Here is a 14,438-nt window from a genome sequence, read left to right on the forward strand (position 1 = left end):
ATAGGAGGTTTAAACCTTCTATATTTTTGTCAAAATAAGAATTATCTATAGATGGCATGTGCTGCGCCCTACTTAATGGAGGGTCTCAAATTTGACTCTGCATCTCATTGGGAAGGAAATATAAATTTTTAAAATAGAATTAACTTGGGGAAAGGCATCAGTGCTGTAACTCTTAGCACCAAATGTTTTTTCTTGGAGCACCAAATGCTTTAAGGAAAACATTCCAAGTATCAAAGTTTTCAGATAGATAAATATTTATGGATCAAATCCATAAAGAACAGACATTGTTATGAAATATATATAGATGCCTTCAAAACTTTCTTTCCAGGCGGAATAGACACATAAGTTAGGAGTCATTTCCCACTTAATTGTTGTTGCAACCTTATGCAACACAAATGGATTACGGATAAAGACGTACTCATTTAGACACAGAAAGTAGATCTTGACTGACATTATGTCCAGAAAATTAAACAGGACCAATTCCTCTCTATAAAATATACACAATGTTATTAAACTTATAGAAGTGGTTTTATTCTAACCTTTTATTTTCCTGACTAAAAAGTATAGAGGTTTTTGATTTAGTTCTTTGGTGAGAAAAGAGTACTTTTTCAAGGCAAATTCTTCTATTTGCTAGATAGCAAAATGAGAGAAAATAGCATAGATCTGGTTCATATCATTAAGTGCAATGAAATTCCACCTGTCTTTGAGCTTTATGAATGGTACTCTTTTAGTCTACGTACAGGCCATTGCTTCTCCCTCTTCACAGAGAGCTCTTCATAGTGGTATTAGAACTGGAAACCCATTTACATTACAATCTACAGAAAGCTATTTAGCCCTTTAAGGACAGAGGTCTACTCACATTGCTCATGTAGCAAAATACTAATGCAATACAAATGCAATATGTGAGCCATACGATAGTAGACACATTCCAAGTAACTACTGAAGAAACAGCCTTGGCTTCTGTACTATCTTTGGTGTTCTTAAATGCCATTTATGGGTAAGCAAGGATCAGAAATGAAGTGCCAGTTTGAGAAAACAGCAAGAAGGGCCATCCCAGATGAAAATGTAGAACAAAGGTCTACAGGAACTCATTGGGTATATTGGCTTCCAAGTTACACTTGCACCCATGGATAAGTACTGCCAATAGTATCATTTGTGAACGTAAGCGACATTTTGGAACTGAACAGAATTCTGTCCGGAAACTGACCAGGACAATAATATATTTAACCAAACAAAGCTTGAGTTTATGTGGGCTTAAAGAAAATGGTAGCAGAGGCATAGGTAAAATTTTATTTATGAATATGTAGACACATGACTTTGGATCCAGCCAGCCAGTGACATAAATAAACTTGAGCAAAAGATTCAAGCTAGAGGATATGCACGTATACATATATTTGGGTGTGCATGAGTAAGGCTTCTCGGAGCATTGCCACAAATCTGGACACCAACCAACAGAATCACTCCCGTCCTTTGAAATTTCCATTAAGAGCACAATGGGGGTAATTATACTGGGATGCTCCAAATCGCTGTTTCCATCTTGTGCACTCACATGCCCGCCAAACATGAAATGTTCACCTTCTCCCTTCCAATGTGATGGTTGTTGAACTTATTTTTAGTGTCATTTGATAAGCCTTTGTGCTCACAGAGAGACATCCCACTGACCCAGCCACTGGTCATTGTCTATACCAGTTCACATCAAAGCAGGCGCGCTTTGTCAGGTTTCGAGTCGAATATCCATTTCGCATCTGAAGTACAGTATCGAAAGTGACTAGATCATTTGAGCTTTTTTCTTCAGCTGCTGCCTTCTTCCTCCCCCACAGTGTTTCTGCTCACGCTAACATAATTTGGCATCGTCGATGTGACACGATGGTGGTTTTTCTAAAAAATTATAATACATACATTTCGATGGTTTGTGGTAGCCGATCCTCCTGAAAATTTAATTTATAAATTGATGAGAGGAGGTCTTTTTTCCTCTACTGAATCATCACCAAGGTAGAGTGCCCCTCAAAATCCAAGTAATGCGCATACAGTAATAGGTCATTCAATGTCAAAAGGCATAAAAAAGATGAGCAAAATCTTCACAGGCTGCTGCTTGCTGTTGCCTTTAATTATATTAATTAAACTTTGAAATTTTCATGCAAAGAGAGTTGCTGGCTTGTGACGCTGAAGAGCCCTTGGAGGCTTGGAGGAAGGAAAAACCCTGAGCGGAAGCTTTGTGGTTACTGCTTCCTTTAAATTAAAAGCAAAACAAACTCCTGGTATGTTTACAGATATTAATGCTTTATGCACTACTAAACCCTAAACATAGAGAGAGGGTATATCTACCAATCCCAGGGATAAGTTCTCGAAGCACAAGTCCCTTAAACTCCACTCAAGATCTCTGCTTAGAAGCTGTCTTCCTGTGGAATAACGCTCTATTAATTTTCTTCTTTTCCCGGGTGCACAATGAAAGAAAGGTGTCTTCAAAAACTAAAGGGCAAAATCTTGCTTGCTACCAACACCTTGAGGCATCCTGTCTACATTTTGTCATGCGTGTGCACTTTTCAGTGTTAGAATGACAAGATTTTCCAGTCAGAAGCTTCCCGTAAGGCACATTGTGATAGGGGACTTAGGAGGGTTTTGTGATCCGACATAGCTATAAGGCAATGGACTCCTTTATTTGCTTCGCCTGGTGAGAAACTTCATACTCTGCCCGTGGCTAACAATCTTGTGCTGTAAAAACACCAGCGCCATGTTTCCATATAAAACACTCCTCTCTCCGTTATGGATCCATCACGGCGAGTTGTTCTGTGGTCCCTATTTTGACATCATCTTCATGCTGTCGTTTCTGCTTTTTCCTCTTCTACACATTCAAACGCACTTTCTTGTATAAACCATAGTGTGTAGATTAACATTAGTCTTTATTTTCAATGTCATGAGTCATGAGTTACTACTGGGTTCCATCAACTCTCATGTAGATGGCAGAACAAGTATTTAAAAATGTTTGGTGCAAGCAAAGCAGAAGGCAGAGAAAACATTTCCTGACTGAGAGGAATAAAGCTGTTCTTCCAAAAACTTCTGAAATGCATATTTTTTTTTTTCATGTGGTTGGAAATCAGCAGTGTGAAGATGTATCTTCATACCTTCTTGGTCTTCCTGCTTTCCTTTTACTGAGACGGAACTCGGGAGAAGTTTATGCACCGGCCCTAGAGAAGAAAAAATCACTATTGAAATATGAAAGCAATTATAAAAAGGCATAAGAATACCTAATTTTCCTACCATGATATAATAGACAATTACCCCAAAACGGGTCAAAGTTAAGATGAAGTATGAAGCCATTTTTTCTTCCCCTTGGGTCAAAGCAAGGTGGTGGTTCATTCAGAACTTTTCTAGAGCAAGTTCACCTACACAATCGTATGGTAAATTAGAGTGGAAAAAACTATGTAAAACAGAACTATGTTATTGCTATTTAAAGTATAGCATTACTATCTTAGCAATAAAAATATCAAAGCCAAACCCTATGTTTCCTTCTATAAGGGATTTAAATGAAAGTATTCCTTTATGCAATCTGGTGCTTTTAAAACTGATATAAAAATGGTGCTTCTAAAATGTATACATGAAGAATGTATTTGAGAAGTAGTAAAAGACTGAGGATAAGAAGGCAGGGAGGAAGGGAAGAGATGCCATCTCTTTCTGTTTGCATTTTATAACAGGCTTTTGCAAAAGACAGTAGAAAACTCATCCTCTGTTGTTGACCATTTCTCTGTGTGCAACTACACACCACCATTGTGTGCTCTTTCCAAATGGTGACTATTTATTTGCATTTCATCTTTTCTTTTCTTTTCCTTTTCTTAGAGACCACCTCTGTGCACATGCGCGAGCCAGGGAGGGGCAGAGGGAGAGGGCGAGAGAGCATCTCATACTGGCTCCACATCCAGTGCAGAGCCCGACTTAGGGCTTGATCTCAAGACCACGAGATCATGACTGAGCAGAAATCAAGTAAGACACTCAACTGACTGAGCCACCCAGGTGCCTCTGCTTTCTACATTTCACTTTCTCATTCCAATTTCTTAGCACTTCAAGGAAGGTTAAGAAGACACATTGTTTCCTATGTAATTGTAAATAATCCAAGAATTATTTGAAAACAAAGTTTTAAATTATTGATAATGGGTCTCCTCTTTCCATCTCCTGGGTATGGCCATGGTGATATCCTGTACAACATAAACCACATCCAGATTTCTCAATAGGCAAAAAGCTAAGCATACTGCTTTCTAGTTTTAGGGAAAGATTGTCATCTCACTGAGATTTTCCTATTTGTCATAATATCTGCTCTATAACTTCAGAGTTTAGAACTTCTCTTTATTTTTCTTTAAATGTGAACAATAAGTTTGTTTTAAATACCCAATACATGGTAATATTCAAAAGAAACAACAAATATTGTTGGAGAAGATAGCTTAGAACATAAAAACGGGGGGCGCCTGGGTGGCTTAGTCGGTTAAGCATCCGACTTTCGCTTAGGTCATGATCTCGCGGTTCGTGGGTTCAAGCCCCGCGTCGGGCTCTGTGCTGACTGCCAGCACAGAGCCTGGAGCCTGTTTCGGAGTCTGTGTCTCCCTCTCTCTCTGACCCTCCCCTTCTCACGCTGTCTCTCTCTCTCCTAGAAATAAATAAAAATATTAAAAAAAAAAGAACATAAAAACAGGATTTTGGTCCATTTTCCTCTCAAAAATGTCTGCTCCATAAATTTAGAAATTTCGGAAATTAATGAAGAAAGAGAAAAGTATAAAAGCAAACTTATTTCCATTAGCTTTTGCTGAAAAGGCAGAAATTCATCAAAAATGTACATTTTCTAAATAGTTTTGGAGGCAACATCATTACAACTGTCAATTTTATTACCTATTTCACACCTAATGTCTATAAATAATCGCTGTACAAAGGGGAGTGGGAGAAAAGCAGAGAGAAGACCATCTTAGAATGAGGTCAAAATGCCTTTGTCATAGGTCATGGACTCGGCCTATATTTTTGTACTGTCTAGAACCTTCAAACAAGATCTTTAAAATGAATATTAAGTGAAAAGATGCTCTTCTCCAGATTAAATATGACACCAAAAGCCATGGAAACATTAAAAATGTTATTTTCATTACATATCCCTTTTCCAAACATTTTTAAGGAGGAAAGGTAGAAAAAAATGACAAAACTAATAAATGTTTCGGCAAAGCAATAAAACAGTGCTTCCAAGCCACAATAGTGTAGCTTTATGGGTAATAAGAAACAGTTCTGAACTATGCATATTAAAACAGTGATGGACTGTTTTTTTAATAAAAATATTATCTTCTGGAGCCTTCTGGATCGTATGTCCTCTATAGTGTCACTGCAGTATCTAACATAGAGCAGCCTTGTAATAAATATTCACTTAGAAACAAATGAATGGATGGATGATGAACATATAAATGAATGAATACATAATAATCAGACCTCAAAAATAGGAAGACAGAATAAATGTAAATTTGAAAGAGAAAATGTGTTACAAAGGAGAAAAATACAGCAGTGGAAAATGAGAGAAAATACAGATATGGTGGAAGAGAGTAGTCCTAAAAAGGGAAAGATACAAATGATAACCAAGAAAAAAGGGAACTATTGGACAGAAAGGAATTTTTATTCAGTACTCCATCAGGGATCATACTCCCAGGGAAATCTGTCGACTACTCACTCTTGGGATTACCATCAACTACGAACTATGCAAAGTTTTCCAGCATTCAATGTTCTTATAGATCACTTTTTACTCATCTCTGGGTTGTATTTATAGGTAACATCCTGGTCGAACCCATCTGAATGCAATTCTACTCATGCATGCTCATGCATGAGCATGACACAAGCCAATGTGAATACATTTTATAATCCACAGTCAATGCTTCATTCTTACGATACACAGTTCTAAGAGTTTCCATGAAATGCCTGTTCAACCACTTGTTCAGGTCACAAACAGTGATCTAATTTTTAAAAATGTGTTTATGTGTGTGCACACAAATGCACACACACAGCCTATCTGAAATGCTATGCATGCTGGGACTGAATATATTTAAATAAGAATATAGAAAAGCTCTTCAATTTTTATACTGCATCAATCTTTCTAACCATATGCCTGGTATCTAGGGGCACATATTTTTCTATTAAATCAACAATGTCGAATATTTATACCTCTGGCACTAATGGTGATAACTTTGGAATCCTTTCTCTCCAGATGATTTGGCAAAACTGTCTTCAAAAGGCAACTTCTAAGTGAAAAGCCAGCCATGTGTTTCTCTATGTCAGGTTTTATACGATAGTCCCTGAAGCCCTGAGTTTTCTATAAGGTGCCTCTGGGGTCACCATGGCTGGCATGGTGCACACGAAGGGGATGGGCTGGCACATTGCAAGCCCCTCCATCCTCATCTGGCTCAAGGAATTCCACTGTCACCTACCTTTTAAGTTGCAATTCATGTCAAGTTTTTGTTTATATTTGTACTAAAAATACATTTTGATAACTGTTATTCAAGATATACATGCTTATGCTAAGGCAGGTCACCGATAAGCTATTTACGTATCTGAACGTGGTTCCTTTACTCTTCTTTAGACCTGCTTTCCTAGATCTATGACACCACTGCAGCATTATTCCCTCATCTTTTGGTCCTATGGAGAGCCCAGATGACTTTTGGTCATATGAAGAGAATTTTGCATTTTGGAAAACTGCTACTGAGAACACAGAGAATAAGGGATTAATTCTTGAAATTAAGAGCCAGCTAGGATAAAGCTTGCCACTTCTGGTTAAGTTTATGTGCTTCCCTTATATTATATAATGGCAACTATATAACTCAGCCTTTCTGTTCGTAACTTGGCTTTCAAAAAACTCAGGCATATGATGTTCTAGAAGCTAGAAGCTAAACCACTATTAGTGTTCATTTTCTAGTATACCTATAGTTTGACTTGGGCCCATAATTCTTTCTTTCTTTTTATTCTGTAGTTTTATGATATATATTTTTTTCTTATGATTTCTTTAGAAGTAGACCCTGTATAATTAAATGTGAACTAACATATATTTCTTTCTTAATTCTCAACTTTCTTACACATAAAGACTCCATATTCAGGTAAATCTTCAAAACCCTCCAAAAAATGAATTACTCAACCTTTATCTTATACCGAAAGATAATATCATGTTTACTTCCCTTCTTTGTTGCTTTTTCTTATTCTGGTGGGACTTAATGAAGTATTCTGCAGAGAGCTGATGTCAAATAATTATTAATTTGAAGTTAATCTTAGTTAACTTAGATAACTAATATGAACCTGAAATTTAAACTTGTAATCATATTAAACCTATACTATTCTTCATAAAATCCCAAAAGTTTTACGAGAATATCCTAGATCTAAAGATTGAAAGCTTAACTTTGTGTTCTTTGGCTTCTAAAAAAAATCAACACAATATGATTCTTTACATAAACTTGAAATACATTAACATCTCGATTCATCTATTAGAATAGAACTCTATGCAGAAGCTTTACTCCATTATTGACTTTCCCTCCACCTAAGAAGGAACAGAAGGTACCAAAGATAAATCATAAATAAAACTCTGGTCATAACAAAGTCTAAATTCACAATTAGGATCTGTCAGCTTTAACATCACTTAAGTGATTTTCAGGCATTTAACAAGTATTTATTAGAGTAAGAAGTTCACTGACACTTCTCCAGAAATCCTTGTTGGCAATAACTTCTCTGGGTCTCATAAGAAGTGGGAAAGGGAAATTGATGCCCCCAAATAAAAGTGCTTGGTGTTGTTACTGCCCTTCAGTTAAGTAAACCAAGAGATGAAAACAAGATAATAGTCGAAACTGACATATTTGCTGTTGGTTAAGTATGTAGACCCCAACCTTTTGCGATATTTGAAAACTGATTTCACCCACTTATTTTCACTGTAGCCAGTAAGAGCAGTGTTAGTCAGAGCAACTGTCATGTTTCCAATCTCTTGAGCATTAAAATTCTGCTGGCATTAACGCTTGTGAACTCCTTTACTAGCTATCTGCACAGGATATATTTCACTGCTATAACTGTTATAGTATTATGCTCACCTCATAAATATCCATTGACAAGCTGAAGCATACAACTGCACTTTAGTTTAGACTTTTCAAACACAGATAGCTGATTTATTTATATCTTCACTCTTAAATTTACTAAACCTTCGTGCTTTGTGCAACAGTAAATAGTGACTCAAATTTAAAATTGTGTACAAAGTACAAATACATATAGAAACAGACACAAAACAATTCAAGAGGTCCAGAAAATCATAATTATCAGGAAAGAATGTCAACCTGAGGACACAATAGACTCATTGGGTGGAGATTTTCTGCAGCAACTGAAGGTACAAGACTGAAGAGAAGTCACATACTATCATCTTTCTCTCTTTCCCCTATACGTGTAACAAGATCTATCTATATATGATATATATCAAGAGAGCAATTCATATATGTAAACACACAAAATTTTACAATATATACACATATGTGTATGTGTATATATATGAGAGAATCTTTACTATCCTCTGCTCCAACTAAAAGTATATAAATTCCACATACTCTTTTGTAATGGAAACTCAACCTATAAATGTCCCATTTACGGTACAGACCACACACCATATGGATATTCATTAGATGTCATGAAGTGAAGTGCTGAGTTTGCTTGACAAATTTGCTTTCAAATGCTTCCCCCCCCCTTTTCTTTCTATTATGGCACCTGCAAAATCTTAGTGACTCTACATATACTGTTTAACATTTACTTTGTAAATATTCAGGTCTCTTAATTTTTCTTGATATTCAGGCATATAGTTAAAAGTTAATAAAGTATCTAACCCATACTTCACAATAAACAGATACGATATTGACTCTTTAAAGTTATTACTTGATATATATTTATGTAATTTTGATGGTTTTCAAAGAACATTGCTGGCAATATGTTCTTAGGCCTCATGATACATTGTAATGGGAAGTAAATGTCCAGTAGAATTATTTATGTAAAACCAGAATTCCATACATTGTTTCATTTGGACACAAAAGTAGTGTAGGAATGATTTTCCTCTTTCTAATCTCAATTAGGGTACTAATTGTATCTTAGGTCTTAAACCAATGTAAAAAAATAACTACTTAAAAAATATAACTTAAAGCTATAGAAAAACAAAGTATAAGTTCTATACATGCACAGTGTAACATTATGGGCATGTAACAAAAGACTGAAAACTATCCAAATACCCATCAGTAAGAGACAAGATGAATAAACTGTAAGATATAGATAGATAATAGAATATTATAAATCATATACAGCTGTTAAAAGAGTGGGGGAGATCTCTTTGTACTATTAAAGAATAATGGCCAGAATCTATTAATGGAGAAAAAAAAGCAAACTGCATATAGTCTATAAATTATGCTATATTTTATGTTACAAAGAATAAAAATACACTAGAATTTATATACACTTGTATTTTCAAATGGAAAGAAAAAGCCAATATTTGCTTTGAAAATAAAAGCAGTTACTGATAGGTGGAAAGGGGACCCAGGGTGAGACCAGGATGAGGAAGTAAAGGAGATCTTTGAACAGATCTTGTTATATGCTATCAAATGCAATCATAAATATTTCCCATTTGCAAAAAAATTCAATAGAAAAGAAATCCCTAAAAATAAACCTAAAATAGCCTTGACTAAGTACAAGTCAGAACTCTGCCAAAAACTGAAGACATGGCAGGAAAGCTGAGGGAAATCCCTCCATAGTACATGAGGTTTTCCCCAAGAACAAGAGAGTAGTCAACTAAAGATGGGAGAAAGGCAGGAAGAAAGAGAAATATTTCCCTCTCCAAACGGACCTTCCCACAGGGAAAGGAAGCAAATCACTGAAGGTGTGGGGAATGGCAAGAGGGATGAGAAAAATAACTCTGAAGCACCTGGGCCTTAGCAGCCTGCTGAAACTTGAAAACAGGAGAACTGAGAAAAATCCCTTTAAGTTTCATGAGGTTTTCTGAGAGCGCAAAGCATTGGCCAGTCAAAGGCTGTAAGCAGGAATCAATATGGAACGTGGTCTCCCAAGATACAGAAAGTGGCAGAGGGTGTGAGTGAGGGGATGTGATACTGACAGCTGGAGAGCAAAGAAAACTCCTCTGCTAGCCACAAAGCTCACCGGTGGGCTGTAAAACAGAGAGGGAGAGAAAGAGAGCTCTGATGAAAAAAAAATCCCTGATCCTGCCTTCAAAATTTGTTAAGCCAATAGAAAACTAAAAATAACCAAAATGGCAACAAACTGACCCAGCTTAGCTACAGATTAACATTATAACAGAAGAAGTGATATCTATGTTTCTAGAGGTAAATATTATCTAAGTCTCTATTTTTATGTACAATGCCCAGCATAAAATTAACAGATTATAGTACACACAAAGAAGTAGGAAAATATGACCCATAATCACTGGAAAACACAGTCAATATAGGGAAATCTGCAGCTAATAGATACAAACTTTAAAATAACTATGATAAAAGTATTAAAATTTCTAATGAGAAAGATAGGTAGCATGCATAAAAATATGGTGAGTTTCAGCAGAAACTGCAAATAAGAATGAAATGGAAAAACTAGAGAGGAAAATGTAATGTTAGAATAATGTTTTTGATTCATGTAAAATAGACAACCTAGCACAACAAAAGCTTACTAAACTGGAAGGTAGGGGTATAGAAATTGATCAAATTGAAAAACAAAGAAAAAAATAACTAAAGAGAATCTGAGACTTTGGGGGCCATATCTAATGGATTAATGAGTAATTGTTGACCCAGAAGTAGAGGAGAAATAATGGACAAGAAAAACTTTAAAAAATAATGGCAGAGAATGTCCTAGAATTGATGAAAGGCATAAACCTACAGATCAAAGAAACTTAGTGACCCTCAAACAGGATTAAAACACAGAAAACTATATCAGGAAACAAATGTTAAAAGTTATGAAAATCAAAGAATATCATAAAAACATACCTCTCCGTCCCTCATCACCCTTCCCAGACATTACATACAAAGAAAACACTAACAAGCAGGACGGCTAACTTTCTATCAGCAACAGTGGATGACACAAGACAATGGAATTCCCCAAAATATGCTAAATGGGGTTGAGGGAAGGTAAATCAACCTAAATTTCCATATCCAGAGAAAATGCCCTTCAAAAATGTGGGCAAAATAAAAACATTTTAAGATAAGCAAAACCTGACATAAATGTATCTATAAGAGACTTCAATGATAACAAGTGCTAAGAGTTCTTGAAACTAAAGTAAAAGACACTAGATGGAAGCCTAGAGTTGCAGGAAGAAATAAAGAAAAACAGAGGAGGAAATATGTGAATAAAGAAGAAATACAAACATAGAAAATAAATGAAATTTCTTTATGACACCCATTGATTACTTAAAGCAAAAATATCCTATTATTGAATTTCTAACATATGTAGAATTACAATACCTGACAATAAAAGCACACAGAGTTAGAGGGGGAAATGGAAATTAGGCCATTGTAATGTTTACATATTGGTCTTAAACTGCTATATTATTTGATAATGAATTGCGAAAAATTCAAAAAGGATATTGTTATCTCTACAGCAACCACAAAGTAACAGCAGAAAAATCTAGTTAAGAGAGAAGATGAAAGGGATTACAAAAAATGGCTATATTAGCACAAAAGAGGGCAGAAAAGGAGAAACAGAATGAAGAATAGATAGAACAAATACAAATCAAATTTGTGGATGTAAGAACTGGAGACTAAAACAAATGAATTGGATGCATAACTACATCCAGAAAATAAGTATTTCAAGTGACTAAAAGAGTATTTTGCCTGTATACCAACTACAGATTATAATCCAAAGATAAACAGAGCAGCAAAGTTTTATTTCTAATCCATCTTAATTTTACTAATAGTACTTTATTATTAATTTATAGGTATGTATCTGACAGATTAAAGCAAATAAGTACATCAGTACTGTTAAGGCCAAGATTTTTCATGTAAGGTAAAAGAGGTACAAGTATAAATTTTAAAATATTCAGTAAGAGCTCTTAATGCTAAGCTAAAATTGAAAATATACCAAAATAATTTCATAATATTTTTCAAAACTATTCAATTTTCTAGCTATGTGTACTGAAATGCTTAAAAGCAAGACAGCCCAGTAACAATTAGCACCCCTAATACTCAAAATGTGTTCTCTAGATACCATTATCTACTAAAAACATCTTGGGTTCTTTGGAATTGAATGGTTTATTCTAGTTTTAAAGCAGAAAATGTAAAAGATGAGTCTAGGACACATTATGCCAAAATAAAATGAATTTATAAAACACTAACATGGGTCATGTTAAAAATATATAATAATCAATATGATGGATCAGCCTTTTACAACCTGCGTTCTCTGATCTATCTTGGCTACCTAATAGTAGAACAATCGATGTGATACATTATAAAGTGCACAGCACCACTTGTGAAGAAGCCATGCCCAAAGAAAAAACTTAATCTGAATCAGAGTAAGGGGGTACACACTATCAGTATATATCAGTCTGTGTCAGGACCATTGCTGGAGGAGTTGTAATTGTATAAAAAATGTTGAGATAGCGCTAGAGCAGAGATTCAAAGTAAGTCAATGAAACTGTGACTATCTATGGAAGAATAATTCTGTTAGAGAAACCAAGTGCAAAGGCCCTGGTGTAAAAGTACCTCTGGCATATCTATGGACAAGTAAACTAGTGTTGCAGGAGTAGATTGAGCAATAGAGAAAGTGGAAGATGAGGTCAGAGAGGAAGCAGCGATCCTATCACGCAAAGCCTTGTAGGGTAACTGCTATAAATCCTCCCTTTTAAAACCAAAGTTACTAATTATACGAAATTAACATCTGGATCCCCCTCAGCTCTTTTACAGTAGATAGAATTAAGCTGCTAAATGAGTTACTTTTCAAAGTTCTTAAGATTCACATGTAGCGAAATATTCTCCCTCCCTCCCTCCTTCCTCTCCTCTGTCCCTTTCTTACACACACACACACACACACACACACACACACACACACTCAACAGACCATATCATACTAAAGAACTCAAATACTCACCATTATATCAAATAATGGCTAACTGAAAACTCAATTCATATGTGAATTATGCATTTAGGAAAATGTTTTAAAAATCCAAATGAAAGGTATATTAAATCACTAGTGTTAATCAGGGGAGAAATAGAATAAATTAATTTACTTAGTGTGGAAAAATGCCATGTGAAAATACCAATTTTCACTAGAGTATTTCTAGATTTAAAATTTTACGTTAATATTACAGAGCAAAAAAATTACAGGTAATTCATGGATTTTTTCCTAGAAAATTAGGCACTGAAAAAATTTGTCTTTTCAGATTGCTTTTGTCACATTTAAAAGAAATCCTGAATACTTATACATATTAGCACTGAAAAATATTCATTGAGAGATTTTCCTCATGTATATGACCCTAAGGATGCAATGATGTATCCCTGGATAAGTTAAATTTCTAAGAATTAAATCCTCACTTTTGGGACCATAAAACAGTATGTGTTGTCACGCTCAAAAATTAATAACTAAACATATGTTGATGAATTCAGCCTGCTCTTGAGTCACACAGATTTTTATTAGCTCTCTCTACTTAAAAGTATTCACAGTTCTGGGGCACCTGGGTGGCTTAGTCGGTTAAGCGTCCGACTTTCGCTTAGGTCATGATCTCGCGGTTCGTGGGTTCGAGCCCCGCGTCGGGCTCTGTGCTGACTGCCAGCTCAGAGCCTGGAGCCTGTTTCAGTCTGTGACTCCCTCTCTCTCTGACCCTCCCCTGCTCACGCTGTCTCTCTCTCCTAGAAATAAATAAAAAATATTAAAAAAAAAAAAAGTATTCACAGTTCTTTGTGTCATTTATCAGACAGCTAAATTCCCAGCTAATTTGAGACTAAGATTTTTCAAAGAAAACCAATTATTAAAAACTTCACTTCAAATTTTTAAATTGATACTGCATGGATAATATCAAAGATGCTTTATAGAAATGTATGGTTTTTAAAGCCTCATTTTGAAGGGCAATTACAGATTACTTTCTAGAAGATTATAAATAAAAACTTTTTATGAAAAATCTGCCTATCACTTCAGCTGGAAAATTAGTTACTCTGATACTGTGTTCTTTCAGCATAGCAAATATTTATGAACTCATTCCAGGCATTCAGTCTTAAGAGAAGGTATATGTATGCATTCAACAAATATATATAAAAATATATATAATACTTATTGTACTTATTTTTATCAAATTTCGGAAAAACAATTTTATTTTTTTAAGTTTATTTATTTTGAGAGAGCAATAGAGAGAGACAGAGAGAGAGAGAGAGAGAGAGCATGAGAGGGTGAGGGGCAGAGAGAAAGAGAGACAGAATCCTAAACAGGCCCTATGC

The 14,438-nt window shown here is 35.3% G+C and overlaps 1 protein-coding gene across 2 annotated transcripts in view; it reads right to left on the reverse strand.

The window, feature by feature from the left end:
* Nucleotides 1–1,222: 1,222 nt before the first annotated feature.
* ANTXR2 (ANTXR cell adhesion molecule 2) overlaps nt 1,223–14,438 on the reverse strand; it is a 148,402-nt gene continuing 135,186 nt past the window's right edge. For both annotated transcript variants that reach the window (XM_039220015.1, XM_039220014.1), the window contains one exon: nt 1,223–3,185. In XM_039220015.1, coding sequence (XP_039075946.1) covers nt 3,147–3,185 — 39 coding nt within the window. In that variant the 3' untranslated portion in view covers nt 1,223–3,146. The remainder of the gene's footprint in view (nt 3,186–14,438) is intronic.

The sequence above is a fragment of the Hyaena hyaena genome, unplaced genomic scaffold (genome assembly GCF_003009895.1).
Source record: "Hyaena hyaena isolate Hyena2069 unplaced genomic scaffold, ASM300989v1 scaffold_857, whole genome shotgun sequence".
NCBI lineage: Eukaryota > Metazoa > Chordata > Mammalia > Carnivora > Hyaenidae > Hyaena > Hyaena hyaena.